Source organism: Centroberyx gerrardi, chromosome 3 (genome assembly GCF_048128805.1).
Source record: "Centroberyx gerrardi isolate f3 chromosome 3, fCenGer3.hap1.cur.20231027, whole genome shotgun sequence".
Classification (NCBI taxonomy): Eukaryota; Metazoa; Chordata; class Actinopteri; order Beryciformes; family Berycidae; genus Centroberyx; species Centroberyx gerrardi.
Genome location: NC_135999.1, coordinates 14,420,265 through 14,446,624, shown reverse-complemented (window position 1 = coordinate 14,446,624; position 26,360 = coordinate 14,420,265). Strand labels below are relative to the sequence as shown.

The 26,360-nt window shown below is 43.3% G+C and overlaps 1 protein-coding gene across 5 annotated transcripts in view; it reads left to right on the top strand.

Annotated features, from left to right (window-relative positions):
* Positions 1 to 26,360, top strand: part of lrba (LPS-responsive vesicle trafficking, beach and anchor containing) — a 193,755-nt gene that overhangs the window by 163,615 nt on the left and 3,780 nt on the right. For 3 of the 5 annotated variants that reach the window (XM_078289964.1, XM_071923411.2, XM_071923410.2), the window contains 8 exons: positions 4,887 to 5,054; positions 11,167 to 11,256; positions 13,506 to 13,683; positions 14,899 to 14,964; positions 16,874 to 17,029; positions 19,652 to 19,819; positions 24,296 to 24,397; positions 24,550 to 24,746. In XM_078289964.1, the coding sequence (XP_078146090.1) occupies positions 4,887 to 5,054; positions 11,167 to 11,256; positions 13,506 to 13,683; positions 14,899 to 14,964; positions 16,874 to 17,029; positions 19,652 to 19,819; positions 24,296 to 24,397; positions 24,550 to 24,746 (1,125 nt within the window). The remainder of the gene's footprint in view (positions 1 to 4,886; positions 5,055 to 11,166; positions 11,257 to 13,505; positions 13,684 to 14,898; positions 14,965 to 16,873; positions 17,030 to 19,651; positions 19,820 to 24,295; positions 24,398 to 24,549; positions 24,747 to 26,360) is intronic. The other 2 variants (XM_071923412.2, XM_078289969.1) reach the window with 1 other exon arrangement.

The following is a 26,360-nucleotide window of genomic DNA, read 5'->3' as shown; positions in this document are numbered from 1 at the left end:
ATCCTTTGCTTTGCTTTTTTTTTCTTTCTTTTTCCTCTTCCATGTTGGGGGCCCCCTCTCTCTTGGCTGGCTGCAGGCTTCCTCTGCCTGCCTCAAAATGACAATCGGCTTCTCATTTACAGCAAGCTAATAGGCCCTTTAATCAGAGTGCTTGTCAAACGAGGGGCAAGGCAACTCCAGAGGAGTTGATCCAAAGGATCAGATGCCTGGAAGAAAGAGCAGGAGGGAAAAAAAAGTGAAGGGAGGTAAGAGTGAGAGAATAAGGAGAAGGGAAAGCGAAAAGGGGGCTGCTGAAGTTAGAAGAAGAATAGTGTGTCAGAGCAAGAGAGATACTTAGTGAGGTAACTGGGAGAGCCTGGCTCCCACTAAAGACGATTAGGGCAGAAGATGACTGGCATACTTGGAAGTACACAGATATGATGAGATGAGAATTTAAGAAAAAAATACAGTAAGGTAGAATACAATATGAGCAAACAAATTGCACCCACATAATACCAGAGATTTTTTTAAATTATTACATCTTGATTCGAATATACGGTAACAGGTTTTTTGTGGGTTATAGCTGCATTATTTGCTGATGTCTCAATAAGTTACTTATTTTCCATAATGCTTCCACCACAGCTGAATGTTTCACATTCAAATTCAAATATTGTCATGCATAATGCATACTGATCAGCTTGTTCCCAGTCAGTCTTTCTAGTGCATACGGACCTGACTAGAGTTTGTCCTGTTCTGCCTTAATCGATAAATAAGAGACAGTTTGCCACTCACACCACCCTGCATACAACATGTGTATTCGATTACACACCCACACCATCAGTGACACACACACACACACACACACACACACACACACACACACACACACACACGCATGCATGCATACTCTACATTGGCATGCAAATGAGCGGATTGATTTGTTGAGTGACATTTTAACATCCTTACAGACAGGTCTCCATAAGTCCTTAAAAAGGTTTTTTAGGGCCAGTGAGGGAAGGAGGAAAGCATTCAGTGTCACCTCGTTAAGACCGAAGTGAAATCCACCCCAATCCAGACCATAAAGCTAACCGCAAGCCACAGTGAAGCACAGAAACTTCACTTGTAGGCCCAGTGCAACTCCTGCAGTATGGACAGACACTTTTACTTTTGAGGAGGGAAAAATAATCACTATAAGAAGTCCAAGATGAAGCAAAAAGAAAAAGAGAAAAAATAAATCACGCCCACCTGCTAGCAGAAAAAACATTCCAAGATGAGGCTGGGTAAACTAGACAATGAGTCTAGTCAGTGGCTCTCAATCCTGGTCCTCGGGGCCCAGAGTACTGCTGGTTTTCTATCCTACCAGGTAATTGCATTCACCTGGTGTCCCAGGTGTAAATCAGACCCTGCTTTGATGGCTAGAATGGAAAATGGAAAAAAAAAGCAGTGCTCTGGGTCCTGAGGACCAGGATTGAGAACCACTTGTCTAGACATTTACTCTGCACACTTCTAATCTGAGGTTTATGTACAGATGGAGTATTTCTCCTTCTAAAGTGTCACAGTGACAGACGCACAGACAGACTGTCAGTCTCTTTGAGTGTGAATTTTTAGGCTTTGAGTTCACAGTCTTGCTTCCTCCTTTTTGAAACATGTGTAGCTGAAGTAACCTGAGACTCAAAGACAGACAAGGCATGTTCATGATGATGTATTTTCATTGGAATTCACATCACAACCCTGAGAACTGCCAGGCAAGCAAAATAAGCATGGAGGCAAATTACTCCAACATTGTTTTTCTCCACAAGAAATTCAAGGACAGAAATTGTTGATATGATTGAATACTTGATCGCTTTGATGGGCAAAAAAAGTATTACGGTCTTGGTACCATATTTCCGCGCAGGAGATGTCTTACAATTATTGTTGCTTTAGGAAAACAAGCCACCGCAGTACACAACAAAGGGACCTCCTGTGCTTCAAAGGTGTACTTTGTCAAATCCATAACAATAGAAATGTGGGATTCCACTGACTTCTACCCCCTATCAGCATTTACATAAAGGCATGCTAAATTATTCATTAATTATCAGAGAGTCCCCTGTGGATGGGGATGACACACACACTAGCTGCTAATTGGCCCATCAATAACCCTGCCTGGTTGTCCTGAAGTGGCAGCAGATCCCACCTCAGGAATCTGCTATCTGCCCCAACCTTCTGCTCCACTGTTCAGACAATGTTGAGCTACATAAGGAGACATCAACACACCTGGTACAATGTGATGAGTTACAGGTACATGCTTAATTTGTATACTGTACTCATTTACTGTACTCATCACAATAGTGTCATTGATATGACATTAGTATACTATAGTATAGTGGTTCTCAATGTGGGGTCCAGGGACCACCAGGGGTCCTTGAGGGGGTTCCAGAGGGGTCCCCAGCAAATTCAAATAAACGTCACCATTATTTCATTTACAAGAAGTTAACACAATTAGAGAATGTAGAAGAATAGACTATTTTTTATCATAGTTTCACTGTTATCTCTCTACATAAAATACAGATAGTCATGGAATTTTGGACAAAATCATATCTAACAATAAAAATATTTGGGTCCGAGAGAAAAAATCTCATCAAATGGCAGTCCGTGGCCCTAATGTGGACTAAATCAGGGGTCCTTGATATGAAAAAGGTTGAGAATCACTGCTAAACATGAATTCTATACTATGTAAGCAGCTATTTATCATTTGATAGGCCAACCTTACTCTCAAAATGTTTCTCTTAAGAGTCTGTTTCTCTCAAAACAAAAGAATAAAGCTCTCATTTTACTTTCAGTTTGTCTCTAGGATCCCAGTCCTAGCCATTCAGCTCTTTCTCTAAAGCGCAGAATGAAAGGGCTTTGAAGAGACGCGATCAAGGCAGTTTACTGTACCCCCACAGGCACAGACAGACACTCTCTGAATCACTGAGTCCACTGAGGTTGAATTCCTACACTTAGACTCTAGTCAACGAGCACTGCTGGGCCTTTTGTCTGACAGATGATGATAGACCAAACAACTACAAAAATACACAGCTCCACTTACAGTTACAGTACCAGCGCAGCACACACGCACACGCACTTATCTCTTCTCTCTCCCTCTACTAATGGTAGATACTAGTGATTTCCATAAAGGCGGGCCTCTGGAGAGGGAGCTGCAATAACATGGCCGCTCTTTGTTTCCCCATGCTGACTGACAGGAGATTGCAGTGCACATTAAATGCCCATCAGGCCCAGCATTAGTTTTAGAAACAGGGGAGCAGGGCCCGTCAAAGGTCAATCCTAGCGCATAATGAACTGATCTCTCTCGCTCTCTCTTTCTCTCTCTCTCTCTCTCCCTCTCTCTCTCTCTCTCTCTCTCTCTCTCTCTCTCTCTCTCTCTCTGAAACACACACAGACAGGACCCCACTCAGCTTGCTATTAAAGTGAGTCTGAATAAAGAGGCTCTTCCTGGCTTATAATGTAGCATTAATAAAAAGGTTTGCCTTGTGACATAGACCTTTAAACATACTGACACACTGTGAATGTGCTGATGCCAGAGGGACAGATAGACATTGAGTCTAGACTGTCTTAGGCTCTTGGGGTGTTCTGTTTTATCTTAATGCTAATGGTTAGTTTTGTTTTGTTTTAGCATTCCCTCATAGTTCACCCATTTAACAGAAAAGGTTGTCAAGTGGGGCACACTGAGAGGGAAAACTAGACAAATTTCTCTCCATCTGCTAATTTCACCAAGTCTCCAGGTCTCAAAACAGTGATTGCATTTAAGTGGGACATTGTCCAAAAGAAGACCAATATGTGTAATAACCATAAACCTATACAATGGCTAGTTCTACGCCTATGACAAAAACCCTTTGTACCAGGCTACTATTTTAATGGCATGTTTGCCTGTTTCCTCACACTGAACCTCAAGACCTTTCATTACTTTGTTTCCTCAGGGTTTTTCTCGAGGAAACAATTCCCATTCCGATACTGTTCATATTATTATTGTTCAGCCTCTCATCAGGTCAGATCGCAGAAACTCTCACAGTTTTCCATCAAAACCCCAGTCAGTCCTAGACTGTCAGGGAGAATATCATCATAACCTCAGCCTGACACAGTCTCCTACCTTTATCCCTGTGCCTTCCTTCCTGATTGAAAGTTGTAATTAACAGAGTGGAGGAGAATTAGATGCAGAATGAGCTGTCACAAAGTCACATTTAAGTGAGGGATGCGCTGCTCTCAGCAGTAAAAATTTAAATGATATAAATTGCCATTTAAGTGTAGCGCAGGCTAATGTTTTGTCACAAATTAATGTGACACAAGGCAGCAATGACAATCAAGGGCTGCCTCATTCTAATTTGGACGTGTTTAGAGGGCTTTTGTGAGCCGACAGCTTTACACAAATTAACACAATTGCCTGTTTTTATGAGGAAACCATAAATGTTTTTTTCCCTCCTTTGCCAGCTAATGAGGAGAGAAAACGGCTTGTATCTCAGTGTTATGGCGAAGCTGAGACGTCTCCAGTACAGCAACATGGTGCTCTCATCTACCCACAAGCAGCAGAGAAAAGAACAAAGACAGAAGCTGAAATGGCTCCCTAATGAGCTACAAGAGTTCTCTAATGTTTTGATGTTTCCATATGATCGGATATGGATTTATTGTGCATTTTGTTCATTATAGAAATCATTGGCAGATTCTGTCGCAGGAATAATTAGCAGGGCATTCTGTTTTCTCTGAGGAATTCATCTTTGAGGGGGATTAGCGATAACTGCTGTTTAGTAATGGGGTACAGAAAATGTTTTGGTGGGAGCGTGATTAGAGTATGGTGTATAAATGGTGTGCATCTGTTGTAGAACTTATTGATATTTACAATACTTCTAACCCTTTGTCCTCTCCTCCCTCTACAGGCTCTAGAGAGTGAGTTTGTGTCCTGCCAGCTCCACCAGTGGATCGATCTAATCTTTGGCTACAAGCAGCAGGGACCTGAAGCCACCAGAGCCCTTAATGTTTTCTATTACCTGACCTATGAAGGCACAGTCAACCTCAGCTCCATCAGTGACCCCATGCTCAGAGAGGTGAGGCTGATGCATGATACATAATGAAAAACATACACCAAACATGCACTAACACTCACACCTTAATATGCATTTATTTACTGTACTGCTGATTCAACTTCCTTGTTAGCTCATGCTGGGTAAGGCAAAAATCCCATATTACAGTAAGTACACTTGAGTGTTGGCATTCTTAAATGGATGCTTAATCTGGCTACATTACAAAGGCATCTGTCCATTCATTCATGTTTCCGATTATTGATGCCATTAGCCATGTTAAATTGGATAGTTGTGGTGTGGCATGGGAGAGCTACGCTAACAATCTGCTGGCAGGAATTGCTGAGCAAAGCTTTTCCCCTGTGTGATACCTCTGAAAGCACTGCACCAAGTGTTCCACTTTAACGCCTTAAAGCCTCCTCCTTCGCTTTCATTCATTATTCATCCCCTCACTTTGAACTACTACACACACTAGCTACACTAGCCTGCCCTAGAGCAACAACACAAAACACAGTGCTGAAATGAAAAGCACTGCTAGCTTGCTAACAGCCAAACACTGTCTTGACACTGTCTTGTTGTAAAAGGCAGCTAGCCAGCAGAAGGCCTGTTGACCCGAGTCTAAAGACGGACTTCTGCTCCCAGCAGCCTTCTTGATGTCTAACTAACTTCTGGTACCAAACATGCCGCATTTTCTATTTTTATTCTTTTCAAAACGCAATCACAGGACTTTGTACAGGGTTTTAAATGTATAGAAGGACCTCTTGGTATTGAGATCTAAATGGAGATGAGTTGAGAGTATATCAAGGGGTTGAGCAGCCCTTCCCTCCACCCTTCTATCTGCTGCCCTTCATGCTCAGTGACTGGAGCATCACGGGCACCCAGGGTAGATCCTTGATTTATCACCTCATTCACCCTAATTCCCATCCAGATGTGCTTTGGCCTTTAGCTGCACACACACACACGCACACACGCATACACACACACGCATGCAGATTCATTACCAAGGTGCACCGGTCATTTCCACACCCAGCCCAGGCCCATTACCCAGTCTTCTGGTTAATACACACGCACCGCAAAATTGGATCACTGACACTCCACTATTTCTGCCGAGCTGCTCCAACGACCATGGGATCGATAAATCCACACACAGCATACAGGCGGCCATCAGAGCCAGGTGCATGTGATTTGAGGTGTATTAAAATAGCACCACCCGCCTCCCTGGTTATGATATCCATGCATACCCAGCATGCATGAAGGAGGGCAGATTTTGGATATGCACACAGACCATATATTTGAATGATAAGAGGTAGAACTTTATATGGTGTTATAATGCTACATGTAGCATTTTCACATTAATAAATCATTACCACAACATTTTTTTGAGACATTACTAAAACTACCATAAATAAACAAGACCACCGCAAAATAGACATCTCTACTGGCCTCTACATTGTATTTTACATTGTGCACCACCGGGTCAGATTTTGCAGGAAATATACTTTATTGCTTTTATGGCACTAATCAGAAAGAAGACCGCTGTTCTTCCAGTGCAAATAGAGCAATTAACAACATCCTCTTTGTGGCACACAACAGAGTTAATGGGAAATGTGGTTTTCATTTTGAGATGACACTACCACTAACAATACCATCGGTACCAGATAGAGGCTATCAATTGTCTCGATCATGGTCTCATTTGTTTACAGTAATTATACCAAGGTATCACAATTAATTTGACAATGATATATTGATGTTTAAAAATGCTACACTTTAACAATGGCAGTCTTATGCTATATAAACCTAATATTGTGTAGTGTTGTATTTGTATTTGCTTACTAAAATCCTTTCAGTTTCACTATTATGTGCAAAAACATGAATAAAGGAGCATAGTCTGCTCCACTCCCTAGAGACGAAGACAGAGCCAATAAGAAAGAGTTTGTTGTTTTCTGCTCCTACTCCCCTTCTGATGTTGTGAGCCCAATTGGCTGGGTTTCACCTTCCAAAACACCCTCAGTCTGAGCGCTTTAATTAGTTAAATAAACCAAGGCAGTGTTAGCCCCCGTGAGCTAAAGCCAAGGCTGTCCTTCGACTGTTTGTGCGGAAGGAAGCATGCCCTGTCTGTGGAGAAGGTGGAAACAGAGTTCCAGGTCTGGGCCGTGTCAGGGCCGGGGGCGGGGGGGCGGGGGGGCGTCTGGGAGGTAGAGGGGCTTTGGGCCTTGGGTCTGATAGTGTCCCCAGAGTGTATCATTACTGAGTGACAACTGTTTCTGCCAGAGCTGAGGTCTGGGCCAGGCTAGGCTGCGTTAGGACAGGCCCTGGGGCTGTTCATTGTCAGGGGGATGGGGCACAGGCGTGTATGTGTGTACGTGTGTGCGTTTTTGGGTAGGGAAAGTTAGTGGATTGGGGTAGAGGGGCAGCTGGTTCTATATTCCTGCCACGCTACTTGGCAGCTGCCCCACCGCCCAGAACCCCACCACACACAAACACGCACACACACACACACACACACACACACTCCAGAGGTTTGCATGGAGCATACCTTGATATGTATTCATGGGCGCGTGTATACGTTGGTATATTTGTTATGTGCACTCATCAGCATCTATACATACCGTTGTGTTTTCATGTGTGCATTGCTGTATTGGGAGAGCGTTTGGAATATCTCAGCACAGATTAGGGAATACTGGGGAGACCACTGCTGTGTTTTTCAAAACCATGATTACTTCCTGTCCTGCTTCTGCCGCAAGTCAAAACCTACCCCCCCCCTTTCTTCAGGAGAACTGTGTGTGCGTGTGAGTTGTGTGCATGCATGAGTGTGTACATGTGTGCGCGCCCTTGTGCATGGCATGCATGCACATCTGTGTTGCCTCTCGCTATATAAAGAGAAACACACCCTCTGCTGCCTCTTCGTCGTTGTACAGGGCTTCCCCTCTTTCACATGTGATTATGGAAAATCCCACAGCCTCTCACACCAGCGACAAAACACAGAGCCCTGTCTGAATTGTAGAGTGTTTGCGTAATTCGGCAGAAGACAAGGAAATATACCCACGCGAATGAACCTGCTTTGACATATAGCCACAATGACTTCCCAAATACAAGGCCCTACTCATTTGTTTTCTTTGGACAATACACCCTCCACTGTATAATATATTTTTTCAAATTTCTTACAAGTACATTTATGAGAGGTCCAGAATGTCCCGCCGCTCCGCTTGTGAGCACTATAAGGCCATCCTAGTTTTTCTTTTCACTCTATTCATAGAGTGAGTGTTGGGGTGATTTGCATGAAAACAAACCATGTTTTACATGGAGATCCATCTTGTCGAGTGGCTGAGTAAATCAAAGGCCGGGCTGTGACATCTGAGCTGAGGGCGTCTCGGCCATTTAAATGTATAGAATATAGAGAACCTTCATCAGACATGGGCCAGTGCCCCCAAAAGAGATTGGCCTTGTGGATGGCCCCTCATATAATCACCTGAGCATTGCACTGGCATATAGGGGTAGGACATGCTGACCTAGACTCAGGCACTTTCCAACGTTCCACAGCCTAATAAATGTCAGAGCTGAACTTAATGAAGATAGGTTGAGTGGCTTTGAGGAGTCTCTTCCACGCATTAGCCTAAGCAAATGCTCTGCTCCATAGGCAGAGAAGGAGGGAGTCACTTTGACCTTGAATGTTGCACCGACATCCTCTCACTAACACACCAACGGCTGAACGGTATGAAGAATGTTCTCTGTAAACCATGCTCAGTGTCAGGTCATGTACAGATCAGGCCTTTTTGGTCTTTGATATCATGGTGTTAATAGAATGCCATTGTTTAAAACATCTTAATACAGTCTAAAGGACCAGTGTTAGTTTTACGCAATGCTGGATCATTGATACTGAAGCATCTCTTTTCAGATCTGGTGCGTTTGCTTAAGATGAACACTGTTGACCAAAACCACAGACACTCCTACCAATGAACAGACACACTTTTGAGAAATTTTCTCAATGTTTCTGTCTACTGAGCCAGTGCCAAACCACACAGATTGCCCAATAGCTGCCCTTCTTGTGTTTTTATAACACAACATGCTATGGAACTTCCAGTGAATTATTTCAACTTTTATTACTCATGCGTTGTCTTCATGAATGCATGACACATGGACCTGTCGTTTCCTTTTCTGTTTGACCTAGCCTCTCATAGAAACTACTACCCTCCGATCTATCTAGACCCCCCAATCATGTGTTTTTCATAGATGGTCCTAATAAGGCCAGAGGTGGATTTACACCAGATTATATGGAGGAGGGCCTGAGCCTATTACTTTGCTCAGCTGACAGAAGATGGACCAATGTAAACAAGGGGAAAGCAGAAGAAAAGCGCCAAAAGAGAAGAAAGGGAGTGGGGAGAGTGAAACTAGAGTGGGCATATGGAAAAGGGAGAGTATGGAGAGAGATATGGACATAATGCTTTGGTGTCTTGGTGCTATGCTCACACGGAGAATACTATATGTATCTATAATTTTTGGTGCACTATTCTTGGTAATACGTAAGTTGGTGAGACTTTTTAATAGACATTTAAGTTAGGATCTGTCTTTCTCTCCGTCTCTCTGCCTCTGTCTCACTGGTCTCTGGTTAGTTTCAGACAATGGGGATAAGCTGACTAACTTCACAACCTTTTTCTCATGGAAATACCATATGCAGGCCTCAACCATGAGCTCATTCTCAGAGGCCTAGCCAAGTCAGGCTCAAACAGCTCAGCCTACACACACAAGCTGTCACTCCCACACAGCCACTCACAGTGCAGACAAACATACTGTACAGTCTGTCACAATTTTGCATTGGCTGTTTTCTGTCTGTCTATCTCTTTTTAAGCTGAGCACAAGATCTCCACCTATCACACTGTATCTGTCTCGGGCATTCTCTTACCGTTTTCCACCAACTTGTATCCTGTTGTCGTTTAGATTCTGTATCCAATTCACTTGTGTCTTTGCTTATCATCTTTTTTTTGTTTTGTATTTAGTTTGTTTCGTTTTTGTACTTTGATCTTTCTGTAAGCCCTTTAGTTTTTTTGATCTCACATGCACAAACGTTCTTTCTGTTTTTTATCACTGAATGTTTGTACAGTTTCTTTTTCATCATCATTTCACCGCTATGATTTATCACTGTGCGATTTAATTGAACTAAACCCTGCCTTTTATCCCTTCCTTAGATTTAGTTGAGTGGGGGAATTAATTGAGATTGGGCTATTCTAAGTTGATGTCAATAATGCAAAAGAAAATATTTTAATGTCTTTCTGACTGATGATAATAATAGTGGTATAGGATGGATGGTATTGTGATAAGTTTGGATAGCCATCCAAAGTGTGTTGACTTGACCATAGCCTTGTACATATATTTACAGTGTATATACGTGTATATATATATATATATATATATATACGTATGTGTGTGTGTGTGTGTGTGTGTGTGTGTGTGTGTGTTCCATCCCGTGCTAGTTGGCCTGACAGTGAGCTGTGTGATGATGTCCAGAGGCTGCTAGGCCGGCGTCTGCTCTGACATTTATGGTCCTATACCTCTTCATTAACACCACCTAACCAGCCTGCGTGCCTGCCTGGCCCGGCCCTCCTCTGATTCTGTGTGTGTGGTGGTGGAGGATAAATTGGTGTGTGTGTGTGTGTGTGTGTGTGTGTGTGTGTGTGAGAGAGAGAGAGAGAGAGAGAGAGAGAGAGAGAGAAAGTATGTATGTGTGTGTGCATATGTCCCTGCACATGACTGCCTGCATGTCTCCCTCTCTTTTGTGTTCATCCCTCTTTTCTTTTATTTCAAGAACAGTAATCTTAAATTGGCGTAGCATTTACCAGGTGATGTTGTGATCTCAGGAGCGTTACATGTTAGTGTTTTTATTATTTCCAGCCTACATGGTATACACTTTTTGATGCTGAGGTACCAGGACGCAAGGATATTTCTCATGAATCAATAACGTTAATTGCTTTTTCTCCTCTCCCTCAATCTCTTCTATCTCTTTCACTCCATCTATCTCTTTTATCTGTTTCTGTCTCTGTCTCTTTTCCTCTCTCTCTCTCTCTCTCTCTCTATCTCTCTCTCTCTCTCTCTCTCTCTCTCTCTCTCTCTCTCTCTCTCTCTCTCTCTCTCTCTGTCTCCTCAGGCTGTGGAGTCGCAGATTAGGAGTTTCGGACAGACCCCCTGCCAACTGCTCATCGAGCCACACCCACCCCGCAGCTCAGCCATGCAAGTGGTGAGTGGTGCATGCACATACATGCGCTCACAGATAATCACACACACACACACACGCACACACACACACACACACCACTGTACCTGTAACCCTCCCTTTTATAAATACTCTGGGGGCCAATAGCCAGGGGAGCTATCTGTCCTCATGCTGCCTGTTTAATGCTGCCTCAGACTGCTGGTGTACTCCGATGTTGGCACTCTGTTTTTCCTCACATCAGCCTTCCTAATTTTTGACTCTTTTCATCCTTCATGTGATTTCCCTCCTATCCTCCTGTTCTCCATCCCCAACTGTGGGAAAATCAGTCTCCTCTCTTGTTATTAGAACGGTGTGTGTGAAAAAGTGAGATCACAAGCGTTTTTTGAGCATGTGTGTTTAGTATGGGGGGGTTGTGGGGGGAATGGCACAGATTCAAAACATGGGTCTGAGCCAAATTCTCCACCTGAGCTGGAAGCGGAGGAGATGAGGGAGGGTGAAGAGCGGAGGCAACACAACGGTTCTGAAGTGACGGCTTTTAAGGGCCAAGGACTGCAGCGTGCATGCTTGTGATGGACCAAGGCCCCATGAGTCCCTATTAGTGTGGTGTCCCTGCGGCGCTGACAGCTGGCTGTAGACCACCTCCCAGCACACACACACACACATATACACACACACACACACACACACACACACACACACACACACACACACACACACACACACAGACTCAGACTCTTGGGTCCAGCTATATTTGAATCCAGCTCACTTAAGAGCAACTTTGTATTAAATGTTTTTGTTTCTACTCCACCGCATACAGTATTCAAACAACACCATTATTCACACAAATTGCAAGTCTACCCCCCCTCCCCCTGCCCCACATACACACACACACACACATACTGTACATCTCTTCAAAAAACCCGATTCTATTCTGCCTTTAAACCTTTTTCCTCTCTACTTTCTCTCCATCCTTCCACATGCGAGCGTGTTGTCAGAGTGTTGGCATCTGCCCATGCTGGTGGTAATGATATTGTCAGGGTGTCTGGTTAGCTGTCAGGCACACAGGATTTGCTCAGGTCTGTTCCTGATGTTAAACACTGATGTTCCTCTTCTCACTACATGCGAGGAAGAAAATGGCTCTCTGATAAAGCTGCTTAGTACAAACGGTCTGCAAATGGCTCTATATAGCCTCCTGTCTGCCGCAGGGAAGAGGTCTGATGGGTCAGTGCAAATCACCTAAAGTGACTTTTGCGGTTGGTCTCTGCTACATGTATGTGCGTGTATGAGTTTAAATCTCACCACCAATTCATATTATTTTCATGCTTATTTTATGCTTAACTCGACAAAACTAGGAAGAATCACCTGGAGTTCAAGGAATGTACAGCATTTCACAGGTTGTGCGTAAGTGGCCTTATTTGCCCAACGCATACTCTAGAAGCAGCTAAGAGGCCTGTTATAGGATTTTCTCTTTAATATGCTGTTATAGGATTAGTTGTGGGGACACATTCTAATCATAGCAAGAAACAATGCCATTGTTGCAGTTGCATTGCATTACATTTCTAGTTTTGCTAGTTGATTAGATTGTCTTAAATTACAGAGGCTAGATTGGAGCACATAAATCAAGGTTTGTTTCAGATCATCCTCAGATGGCAATTATCAGCGTATCAGAGCAGAGCGGTCTTATCAAAAAGCCTTTAATAGGCACATAGTTGCTGAATCAATACGATACTTTTTAATAGACATGATAGCTGGAAAGAGTTAGCTTATTGCACTGGTAGACACATTATACTCTCAGTGCACTTAACAAAGGTTTGGGTACACAATGCTTTATCTTTTCACACACTTTTCATTTAATTGTGTTAAATAGAATTATTGCAAATATTTTTGTATTTGTTGTGTTTTAGTTTTGAGTTGGGAGTTTTCCTTTTTAGAGATTCTTCTCATTCCTATTTGTGCTGCAGCCTTGCTTCAACAGGGATCTGTTCTGTTTTCTGTACAAACTTTTACCAAACTTGCCTCTTTTCCCTAGCTTTGCCATTCTGCTTAATTGCTGCTTATTGCTCTATCCTGCTGTAGCTTCCTAACTTTCTCTCTGTCCTTCTCTTCCCTCCCTCCTCCTCCCTCTCCCTCTTCTTGCCGTTGCCTGCTGCTGCTCCTCTCGTCCTTTTTTTTTCTTCCGCTCTTTGTCTGCCGCTCCGTATCTTGGCTCTTTTCCTCTCTTCCCTGCATCCCTTTGTCCATCCTGGGGGCCTGAACAGTATCTTCTCCTGCAGACCCCACTGATGTTTACGGAGCAGATGCAGCAGGATGTTATCATGGTACTGAAGTTCCCGTCCAACTCTCCCGTGACCCACGTAGCGGCTAACACCCAGCCGGGACTAGCATCACCTGCCATCATCACCGTCACCGCCAACCGCCTCTTCGCCGTCAACAAGTGGCACGGCCTGACAGGTGAGAGACGCGTGTTTGTGTATGTGGGTGATTTCACATCAGCTTTTTTGTGGTATCCAAAATATGCCTTTGAGTGAAAGATATATTTTTTTGTGATTTTATATCTCTGTTATATCTCTCTAATGATTAAGTAAAGGAAGTTATTATACAGAACAAGTGAAAAACATTCAGCTGTGAACATTGCAGGTTCCGCTCCAAATTAAGTCGAGGGTAATTTCGACAATCCATATTCTTGAAGCTCAATATTTATCACTATCACACAATAATTTTCATAAGTCCTTGGTTCCCCTCTCTCCTCCAAACTACTTAGCGTCTCATTTATCCGAATGGAGGATTGACCCGTCTCGTCTCTATAGGATGGACGTTGATTCGGGAGACAGTTGACTGTGTCTACTGGAAAGCAGGATCAAATGTGACACATGCAGCACCCAGCATTAGGTCTCACGTCCACCTCCATACATCAGCCTCTCACTTCGCAAAACCTTATTTACTCAACATCCATCCTGCCCCGCAGGAAACGTTAAATTTGATATCTCTGAATTTATGAGGATGAAGACTGATCGGTTTTCAGTAGAATAGAACCTCATCCATGCGGACCGCAGATCTGAACTGACTGGTTAAGCCAACTGGCATAATGAACAAAATGTGTGCTGTTCAGAAATACGCTGTTAATTGCATGGAATCACTGGAGTTTGTGTATTGCAATTAGATGCAATTAGATGAATATTCGACAATTAGAGGACATTTTGGAATTATTATGTATCTACGTTTACATTTAGAATAAGTTTTGGCTTGCTATTGATATATATCTAAATCATCACAACATTACACTTATGTGAGCAACCTTTATACCCATGGGGTTCAAAGAAATGGTGTTTTATGTCCTTTTATTTTACATTTAAACACTGATAAATGTCTGTCAGTACCATGTTTTGATTCCGTTTATTGGAATATCACAGGTATCTTAAGTAATCAGATTGAGTAAAAAATATGCCCATTTGTGACTATTAGTATCAAGAATCACTTTCTCAATAGCCTTCGCAGTTATTTAACATAATTGATGCTAAATTCGGAGGAGAACTCTTGGGGCCAGTAGGTGACACTTTGACTTTGCGGTAATAATTTTCAGTGTCTTATAGTGAATTGAAAGCCAACAGCCACTTCACAAGGCCACATGATTACAATATTAATCCAATCTGTCTTTCTCTCTGTCAGGTCATCAGAGCTCAACGGTGCAGGACCAGCAGTACCAACTTCCAGTGGAAATTGACCCTCTGATAGGTATGCTGTCACGTGTGTCTGTAAAAGCACGCACACACACATGCATTTTTTTTTTTTTTTACATATGCAAGCTTATATATGCATGAAATGATTCTTGTGTGGATTTGTGTATGAATCCCATTGCCGTCTTGGTGACTCACGACAGTCGACAGCGCTGTGTCCCTGGACAGTAGATTAGAGTTGTTTCTCAGCCTCTGCCCCGGCTCACTCCTCATGATATAGACCCTGCGCTCACACTAAACCATTTGCATGCAAATTGGAATGCAATGAGCTGTGGCCTAGGCCGGCATTTCATCATCAACTCCCCCTCTTTCTCCCTTTCTATCGCCCCTTCCCTCCCTCCCTTTCTGCATCCTCTTTGGTTTAATTTGAGCGGAGGGAAAGGACGCGTGTCAATGGAAATGAATATGAATGTGGTAATAATGTGTGATTGAGAATGCACGGCGGACGGCTGTCAGGACAATATGGGCGCCTCTCATCCTTCACGACTTGTTGATGAGCAGGAGAAGAGTGCCGGGCTACAGTGATGTATGGGATGCACTGGTGAAGCAGGGAGAGACCAGCCACTTCTGTCTCCTTCTCTCTCTCTCTCTCTCTCTCTCTCTCTCTCTCTCTCTCCCTGCCTCAGTTGCTTCTCGCCTTCACAATCTCGCTCACATCTGCAGGCGGGCTGTTCTTTCTCTTTTCATGTTGCGGTCACTCTCATTCTTTTTGTCTCTCCACACCATTTCCGCACCATTTCCACATTTTTTCTAAGTAACAGTTGAAAATATCCAGGGTTCAATCTCACACGCTCATCTTTATCTACATTTATTTCTCTCCTTTACTGGCCCTCTTTCACAGTTAGAAAATATGCAGTACTCTGTGTGTACAACAATATTTGTACGTATGTTTTTTTGGGGGGGGGTTTGGCAGATTTTATCCTGCTTGCTGAACTTGAAATGTAATATTTTTATATTTTCACTTGGAATGTGTGTTTCCTCCCATCTCCCATAATTTTCTCATTTTTGGAACTAAGGCAGGAATAATGTACTGGATTGTTTGTGCGTGTGTGTGTGTGTGTGTGTGTGTGTGTGTGTGGGAGGAAGGGGGGATTTTTGTGAGTGTCAGTTATGTATTTACACAGTTCGCATTCCAGAAGGAGTCTGAGCTAAACACAGTAAATTGAGGATGAGTGGTGGAGCGGCCGAGGCCTAGGAAATGTTGAAAATCGGTTGAAATATTGGTTGTAGCAGGTTATACTGGGCTTTCTCAGTTTCCCTACTGGACAAACTTCTCCACCACCTGCTCTACAATGCTAGAGGCATTACCATGAGGCTAGAGACTGCAGTTGTTTGAAATACTTGACCATAGACGTATCTCTCCGGAAAAGAAAAAAGATACCACTTACAGAAGAGAGAACGTCTATAAATTTGAATTTATTTTCCCCTCTGCTTGCTAATCCAACCTTTGGCTAAATTAGGCAACCAAGATGAATTTACTGTATGTGTTCTGACTGGAGTGGTATACATATTTTGTGCAGACTATGCACACTCTATCATTACTCAAACTCTTAGGCCCTAACGGAAAATGTGAAGCCCCCGTAAACCTAACCGCCAGGATGTTTTATGTATTCTCTCGCAAATCTTCTTTGCACTGTGCGGTGAAACTTCAGCGGCGGTGCATCGGATACGTTCTTCTGTAAAGCTCTGATATTCAAGATTGTGTACAGAGTGTGAGCTGTTTGAAAAGGGCTGATATGTGCTGTATGTTGGATCATAGCTTTCACATTCCCGTATGCATCTGTACATTTGCAACCTGTAATGTTTTATTAATTCTCTCTCCTTTTTCTGTATTTTTCTCATTTTCTCCCCCTGTTCCTCGCTCTCCTCTCCTCTCCTCCTCTCCTCTCCTCTCTCCTCCTCTCCAGCCAGTAACGTGGGCAGTCATCGTCGTCAGATCTCAGATCTGCTGGACCAGAGCATTCAGATCAGCTCCCAGTGTTTCATCATCACCGCCGACAACCGCTTCATCCTGCTGTGTGGCTTCTGGGACAAGAGCTTCCGAGTCTACTCCACTGACTCAGGTACAGCTCTAGTGCTGCAGTCCCCATGGAGTCCCCATAGACCAGTATCACTAGCTACCTAAAATGGAAAAGCAATGTTGTAAAAAAACACACATGTTCCCCTAAAAAAACGTGGTTGTGTGAGAAATATTCTGTACATTGAGTGAAAAAGTGTTGTTTGTCAGGGGTGGATGTGTTTTTTATAAAAAAAAATTTCTTTGGTATTTTTACAAAAAACAAATACACTATATCTGTAACATGTCTTTGTCCCACATGCATTAGCCTAGGCCTAGATTGCCATGCAGCAAATTAATTAGTACAAGGTTAAATGTGTCAAAATATGGTGACCATTTTTCTAACCGTACAACCATCGCTATACCATTTGGGTAAACTATGTTCCAAGTCGTTGCGTGTACATTTGAACTCTGACATCAAATCCTCACTATCATGTTTTTATAGCTTGACAGACAACACATACAAGCCTTAATGTACTTGCTGAGCACTAATTTGCTTACACAACCTCCACTTTTGGCATACGTGGCCCGCTTGTAAAGCACGAGGGCACCGCACTTTCTGGTTGGAACAGGTGCACAGGAAATTATGAAAATCAGTCCTCAAAAATTCCTATGAAGGTTCATAACCATTTGAATGCTGGTTTAGACATTCAGAAGTGATTAAGTCACAGAATTAACATGAATCTGGGGACGACCACATGCCAAAAATCTGTAGCTCGCTGCAGTGTCCATGGGTTGGCACACAGTGGACTGAACCCCATGGGCCACATCAGGATGTGCTGTTGGAAAGTTTAGCTCTTGTGCTGATGCCTGAGAATGAAGCCTATAAACGTGCAAATCGACATGATTCTAGATTCTATAAACGCACTGTACATAGTCCTCGCTCCAAACTGTGTCAGACTGTACTGTAGCTGTCCCAGAAGAATAGTTATAAGTAGACACAAAGTGAGTATTTGTTGCAGTAGGGCTATCTTCATTTTTGCAGGCCAGAGTATGTGCTGTCACCAGTTTATTATAGCTTAATATCTGTAATTAACAGTTGAACTGCATCATTTCTGTCTGACATTTAAAATGTTTGCAGAAAAGTCTGTTTTTAGGTTTTACACCATTTCGTCCAGTTGTTGTATAGACTTCTGACAGTTCAATGGGAACATTTCTTAGGAAGCATCTGTAGCACAAATAATACATACCCTAAAACATACAATCTTTATATAATATATACCTAACCCTGATACATACAATCTTTATATAATATATACCTAACCCTGATACATACAATCTTTATATAATATATACCTAACCCTGATACATACAATCTTTCAGAGTGTCAATATAAATATGTCTGATATGTCAATGGAAACCTTGCTACTGTCGCAGATGCACGCAGACATGCACACACACACACACACACACACACACACACACACAGCTCCATCAGGTCAGGGGTCCTAAATGAAACTGTCTCAAGCTTCATCTCCGTACCCCAGTCCTCAACTCTTCTCCCCAACCGCATTCAGAGTCCTATACACATCTATACAACAGACTCAGATTCAATTTCTACAGGCCAGGGCCTCCCTGTCTTTAATAGAGGGAGGGAGGGAAGGAGGGATGGGAGCGGAGAGATAGCTCTATTGTGCGACTGCCACTGGGGTGTACGACTGGAACGTGAACACAGTTTAATCGCACACGCTCAACAGCTGCCACCATGGTCCCCAAAGCCCCCAGGTTAAAGAACTGGGGGATTTTATCAATTACAAGACGTGATTGGTACACTTGCACAAAACACATAGCCTCATACGCCTATGTGCACACACATCCAATTTAATTTTGTTTTTGTGCATGCGAGTGTGTGTGTTTATGTGTGTGTGCCTGCCTGTGTGTCTGTGAGCAGATGAGCACATGTTTAATATGAGGTGCATGGCAGCCATTATTGAAATCATTACTTATTTTCAATGTTTATAAAGATGTCAAACATCTTACATCTTTGATGTCTCAGTTCCTCTGTGTAAGGGTTTAGTCAGTGACCCGCCCCATCTCATAATGATCCTCTCCTTTTCGATGAGATACAACTTAATTATCCAATGGACAGTGATTTTTGACACCCAGACAGAAATGTCATGTGTAGCAAACTATCCACTGTTTGACTGGAGAGGTCACAGTATGAGGAGTGTAATGAGTATTAGACAGCTCTGTGGAGCTGTGGTCTGGAAATCTGACAGCAATTAGCCTCTTTATATATACACACGGTACACACACCACTTCATGTGCACAGGCACGCCATGACACATGGAAGCACACACACACACACACACACACACACACACACACAGTTAGGACAAATATTTATTCTGGTCTGAAAATCAAAAGTATGGAAGGTGTAGAACAACTAGCCAAGCAGACAGTTGATCAACAAATATATGGTGGAGAATCCAAGAGAACAATATGTAACAAAAAATTCATGCCCATTCGGAGGATTCTTGGTAAATAAAATGTACTAAAATTAGATATTACATTTATTTATTATAACCAGATCTTTTATATTGTCCCCATGCTGTAATCTATTTTTCTATCTTGCTTGCTCACAGACTCATGAATTTTAATTCTAATGAATGTGTGTGTGCCTCTGCAGGAAAACTGACTCAGATAGTGTTTGGGCACCGTGACGTGGTGACGTGCCTGGCTCGCTCCGAGTCCTACATCGGAGGAGACTGCTACGTCCTGTCAGGCTCTAGAGATGCCACCCTGCTCCTTTGGTACTGGAACGGCAAGCAGAGCAGCATTGGAGAGAGCCCAGGCAGTAAGAGCACACTCGAACCAACCCGCACACACACACACACTCTCACACACACACACACACACACACGGGTATTCTCTGAGTGCTCCCTCTCCCAGACAGTTGTGACTATGTGATTTACGGCCTCCCTCTGTAAAGTAACAACTAGTTTCGTCTGACCAGACCAGGCCTCCTGCACACAGATTGGATTTCGCAGCACTGTTGCACCAGGAACGGCTCTCGCTAATGTGTTTGAGAGTGTGTGTGTGCGTGTGTGTGTTTGAGAGAGGAGATATCATACGTGTGTGTTTGCAGGTGTGTGTGTGTGCACAAGTGTGTGAATCTGTCTTAATGTGAGTGAAAGTGAGGGCCACTTAGAGACGGTAAATGTGATGTTGGGGGTCGTTGGCCGGCACATGAAAGTTCACCGCCATCCATGGGCCGCGGGGTCACGCCGGTCGATAAAAGTGAAAAATGTCATGGGCGGCCCTTGCGTTACCATAACATATGGTATTAGCCATGATCAAAGCACCGCACGCACATAGCCCAGCCCTTAGCCTCCTTGGTGCTAATTTGGCTGGCTTAGATTGGCGTACATGCTGTTAAGTGATCCACTACAAATGGGCTGAAATTTATGACAAATTGTGATTTGGTTAATAAGCCGCCTTGGTTGCTGATTTGAAAGACAGGACTTAGATGATTGCTTGTCACTTACCTCATATAAGCTGGTGCAGCGTGTTGGAAACTAGGAACATGTTTTGCTCATGCCCACAAGTTGATTTACTGGACTATTTTTTCCTCTTGAAATGGAAGCATAAATACTGTAAGTGAAGTGGAAATTATGGTGGAGTCTAAACCAGGTTTTCCTTTATTCTGTGAATGTATTTCTGTTATTCGGTGAATGCTCCGTTTTAACCATTCTCACTCCCTAGAAGTTGCTGTTTACTTGCATATTTACTCTATGTATATTTCCACATCATGAAAATTACATCATGTGGTGTAATACATGTTACAAGGTTACACCAGGCTGTAGCTTAATTGACAAATAATTACATCACACTGTACATCTATAATTTAACTATTTAACGCTGGTATGTGCTTTGACACTGTACTTTGATGGATTTATGGGAATAATATATACATGCTAAAAGGGATTCTGTGTGTGTGTGTGTGTGTGTGTGTCTGTGTGTGTGTCTGTGTGCACATCTGTGTACGTCAGTCTGGCCTCAGCCAGCTTAGTGCAGTTACCATGCTGTAGCTAGAGGAGCAGACAAAGCAGTCGTCAGCCCAGCCCCTCACCACCACAATGTGATGCTCCATTGCCCCAAACCGCAGGAGGCTCTCCCAGACATGAGGCTCTGCTACACACACATGCACACGTGCACACACACAAAATACATACAGACAGCAGAGTTTTCTTTATTCCTCTTCCAAAAGCAGAGCACTTTCAAGCTGAACCCCTCAGTCTCACACACATACACTCCAACAGTTACATGCACACACACACACACACACTGTACACACACACACATTCCTTTTCATGCGTAATGCTCTGCGAACATCCCACGCACTTCATAAGCTTGACACAGATGCCTCTGAATCCCTGATACGCACATGTACACATTCACCAACGCGGACTCGGTGCCCGCTGCATACACACATTGTTGTTGTTGTGTACAGCTGCACCGAGACACTTCACAGCAACGTGCACACATTCCTCAGACACCACTGCCATCTGCTGGCTGCAGAGGGGAAATCAGCACGGTTTGACATGATTCAGTAATAATTTTCCATCTGCTTATGCTTCTGTTGTCTTAAATGGAGTAAACACTCTGCAGACAATTACATTTATATTTAATTGTTAAGGCAACATGGTCACACTTCGGTTTGAGAACAATTGTAAATTGGTTACCTTATGCTAATTACAGTGTAAACAGTTCTCAGATGCACAGCTACACACACACATCTATATACTTTTTCCTCACACACACACCTACCTCACTTGTCCAGATAGCTGATACCCTCCACAGTGTCCTAGCCCTAGTTATATATAGGTATTAGATTGTAATCAGATGTGGCCCTAATGCAAACCAAATGGCAGCGAGTGACTCAAAAGGTTAAATGATACACCAGTATATCAGCTTTATTGATCTTCTGTGAGCAAAATCCGACATCATGCTTTAATCCACAGGCTTGTAGGACATAAGTTAGCTTTTAGCGCCCTTTAGGATGTTTGCCAGTTAAGTAAATGAAATGTAGACGTGTTGGCTGGTGACCTGGTGTGGCCACAGTGTGGACGGCTGGTACGTATTTGCAGAGCGGACGAGGCGGCGGGACTCAAGTAGTTAAAACAGTCAGAATGAACTTAAAGGTGCGCTCGGCTATTAGTGCAAAGCAGAGACAGAGACACTAATAAAACATCTATTTTCATGAGAAAAAAATGCATATATGATTATTCTATGATTATTAATTACAAGGATTTTAATATCCCTTTCCAAGTTATTATTTGAATACTGATTTATTCCTGACTTTAGTTATAATAAATATGTAAAGAATAAAATCTAACTTTTTTTTCTACACACAAGGCATTTACTGATTTAGCTGTCCTTTGATTATAATCTATAAAATATGTACTGTATATGTATACATTAGTATTTATTTATTTATTTAGAAATGATTTGAAATACTGCTGCCACCATCTTTATATGTGACTGCTAGTCATTCCTCTAGCTTGCCTTTTTACAAGAGGGGTCAATGCGCACTATGGTTTGTAATGGTTGGTTTAGTCTCATGAAAGTCACCTCCAAGGTGAAGTATAAAGTGTTTTTGAAAAATCTAATTAAGGTTTAACAGTAGCTGTGGCCTCTGAGAAAAGTTCAAGTGTCACTCTCATGAGTGACCTGTGTTGAGTTTTAGCTCTCTGAGTTGTATAATTGAATTAAAGAGAGAACCGCATTAACAAGCGCAGAGAATTCAGCCACTTCAGCAAGACACTACTCTTCCCTATGTTTCAGTAGCTCTTGAACTCATCATATCACAAAATAAAGTATTGTGTATCACTGGTATTTACTGTAAATAAGTAGTTTCTATTGGTAACTATAGTAGATCTATACCTTATTCTATTACCTATCCCCTTAAATTACAATGTCCTTAGGGATTGGTATACATGTTTTAGGGGAAAAGTGACATGTGGAATAATTTATAAATGAAACAGGTACTGTCTCTCACTGATGTGGCTCTTCTTGAGCTGAACTTGACCTGTCACTGGAAAAGAAGATCCTGGGTCACTAGAGACGAGGCACGGAGGTCGACCCCCTCCCCGAGTGATGAACTCCTAATGAACTCAGTACTCTGGTTCAGGGACACTGCTTCACTGCTGGCCACCACACACACACACACACACACACACACACACACACACACACACACACACACACACGCACACACACACGACTCTGAAGGTCATCAGAGACCAGCTGTTACATACCACAATTATTTTTACTTGTATACAGACATAAAACTCAGCTCCTTTAAACCAGAACAAAGTGTCAGAGAGTTTTAACTTTGCTTACTTAAAAATTTGAGCTAACTTTAGTTATGAACTTTTAACTTTAACTAACTCTCACGATGAAGGACAAGGAACAGGAAGGGATAAGTAAGGGCAAGAGTATAGATGCAGAGAGATGGAGGTTAAAAGAGAAATGTTTGATATGGCCTCTCTGTCTACCATGAATCAATCAACATTCAAAAATATTTTTACCTAATGGTGCGAGTGCAAAAGTGCACATGTGTGTATGTGAGTACATGACAGAGGGAGAAGTAAAAGGCAATTTTGTTTTGTCGCTCGCCCTGACAGTTCAAACCAAAACAAAAGAATCATAGACTGCGTGTCTTGGACCATATCTTGCTCTCACTCTCTGTCTGGCCCAGAGACATCTGGATCCAGTGAAGGTGGTCAGGGGGAGAGGGGTTTAAGGAGAGGGAGAGGCGGTGGGTGACAAGTGCTAGAAGGGGAGAGTGAATGAGGGGAGAAATGTATATGGGGTATAACAGGCAACCTCTCAAAGCCTTTGCAACAAGCTACAGTACATATTCATCCACATAAAGGAAAATGAAAAACAAATACAGCCCCTTTGAGCTGAACAAATTTACAACCTTTTGGCATGTGAACCTGCCCGCCCCTCGCTATCACTATCACTGCTCACTTCCATATGTTTGTTTTCAATGTCAAACATCACCGTGTGTCTGTGTTCACAGGGTTGTGCAACTCCTCACATACTCTTGTTGTATGTAGAATTCATAATGCTTTTCACTGGATTGAATTGGTTTTTTGTTCTAATGCCAAAATTATTTCCACAGTTTCAACTAAATCGGCATTGACTAGGACAATGTAGAATGGATCCGTGAAGATTATTTGTATTGGCCTCCCTCTAGTGACCGAAAAGTGGAAATACCTCTGTGATGCTGTTCATGGTAATATGTGCGTCTGTGTTTCCCCAGCAGAGTTTGTCACACCCCGAGCCATCCTGACAGGCCACGACTGTGAGGTGACGTGTGCCAGTGTGTGTGCCGAGTTGGGGCTCGTCATCAGTGGCTGCAAGGGTAAGACTGTGTGTCCGTCTGTATGAATACGTTTGTGCCAAACACAGAATGGACAGCTACAAGTGTTTGGGTATCCCCAAAATGCCTGACAATAAGGACTACAGATTGAGCTTTGTTAACTAAGGCTGCTTTACTCTCTTATCTGTGTTCAGAGGGTCCTTGTCTGATCCATTCCATGAATGGGGACCTGCTGCGGACCCTGGAGGGCCCAGAGCGCTGCACGCGGCCCCGCCTCATCCAGTCCTCCACCGAGGGCCACTGCATGATCTACTATGACAAGGGGCAGTTCTGTCTCTTCAGCGTCAACGGCAAGCTGCTGGGACACATGGAGGTGGATGAGAACATCAAGGTGAGGAAACGTCACGCACATCTGTGTGAGCGTGTGTGAGCGTGCGTGTGCGGGCGTGCGCGTACGTCTGCACCACATCACTGTAGAAGCCCGCTCGTTGATTAAAGGCTTGCGTACGGCTTGAGATCTGAGTAAGGTGAGGGTCGGTGTGCCTCTGGGCATACTGTGGCCTCACATCTCTCTTTCTCTTTCACACACATACAAGAGAGGAAATGGCTCCTTTGATCCAAAACCCTGATGTCAGGTCAGATTGGCTCAGCGGCGGTGGTAGAGAACATTCCAGAGAAGTGGTCAGTCCTGGACACCTATCCCATTAATGACACATTCCCCATTTCCCACATTTCCTCCCTCGCGGCTAGGGTGACACAAGATGGTGGCTACTGCCTTTAGTTTCCCTGCCCTTTGTTTCCGGCGAGGCCTGGGAAATGTAACCCGGCTCTGACAGACAGTCACACACCTGCTTCCTATTTAGAAACCTCTCCTGCCCTGGGTCCTAACCTGCCACCCAGCCCGCCCCTACAAAGCCACAAATGTAACTATAAGACTTGATTAATGAGCGCACACACTCTCTCACACAGACAACTACTGATGGAGTGCATTAACATCACTGGGAAAACAGCTAGTATTTAGTTTACAGGCCGCAGAATACTTTTTTTTGTCTTTGGGAGAAACTAATGATGTTTCTAGATACTTGAAGCTTTGTAGTATTCCCAGAGTCCATTCTTAAGATGTGAAGCACTCCATCTTGGGAGCAATGTGGGCCATTCCTGGCCTTGTCAGCTCTCCTCTGCTGTTGTAAATTCCTGCCATGTCAGATGGCATTAGGAAAATCCTAACATCTTGGAGTGAGGCTCCAAGATGCCCCCACCCCCCCTGTCAGAGACTCAGACAGTATTTAGTGCACTCATGTACGCACCAAAATCAATCTTCTTAGGCCTCAGAGTCTCTGCACAGTATGACTCCAGGATAAATAAGTGTTTGTCCTGGACTGTGGTATCCACTTAGGAAGAGAGAGAGAAAGCGAGAGAGAGTGTGAGCGAGAGAGAGAGAAAGTATGTGCGTATTGTGAATTTATAAGGGCCGAGCTTCAGAGGTTAGATGACAGGCTAACAGTCGTCATCCTAGTCTAATAGCAGAATCGAGTGACAGAGGCCATGCTGAATGGATTACTGTCTTTTAAGTACTAATATAACTCAGGCTGTGTAACCACTCCAGCAGTTTTTTCACTGTCTGCGTCCATGTAATGGGGGGAATTAACAGCACCATAAATTAAACTTTTTACCTTTCCCAGGCACAGAATCCACCCACCATTCCCCAAAAGAAGTAGGAAATATGGGCATTAAAAGTGCATGTGGTTCTGCTGGAGTCATTTTTTAGTCATCTGAGCCCCGGTAGCCATCTTAGCTCCCACAGAGCTGTCGGCCATCTTGTTTGACCGCCTAGTGACAGAGAACTGATTTATAATGTCTGTCTGCAGCCTCCTACCTGGCCTGGCTGACTTGTCTGCCAGCTCTCCAGCCTCCTGCTGGGTTTCAGTAGGGTCATGGACTCCATTAGTACATATCCGAATATATTAATACAGTGGTATAGTAAATGGTAAATATATCCTATATA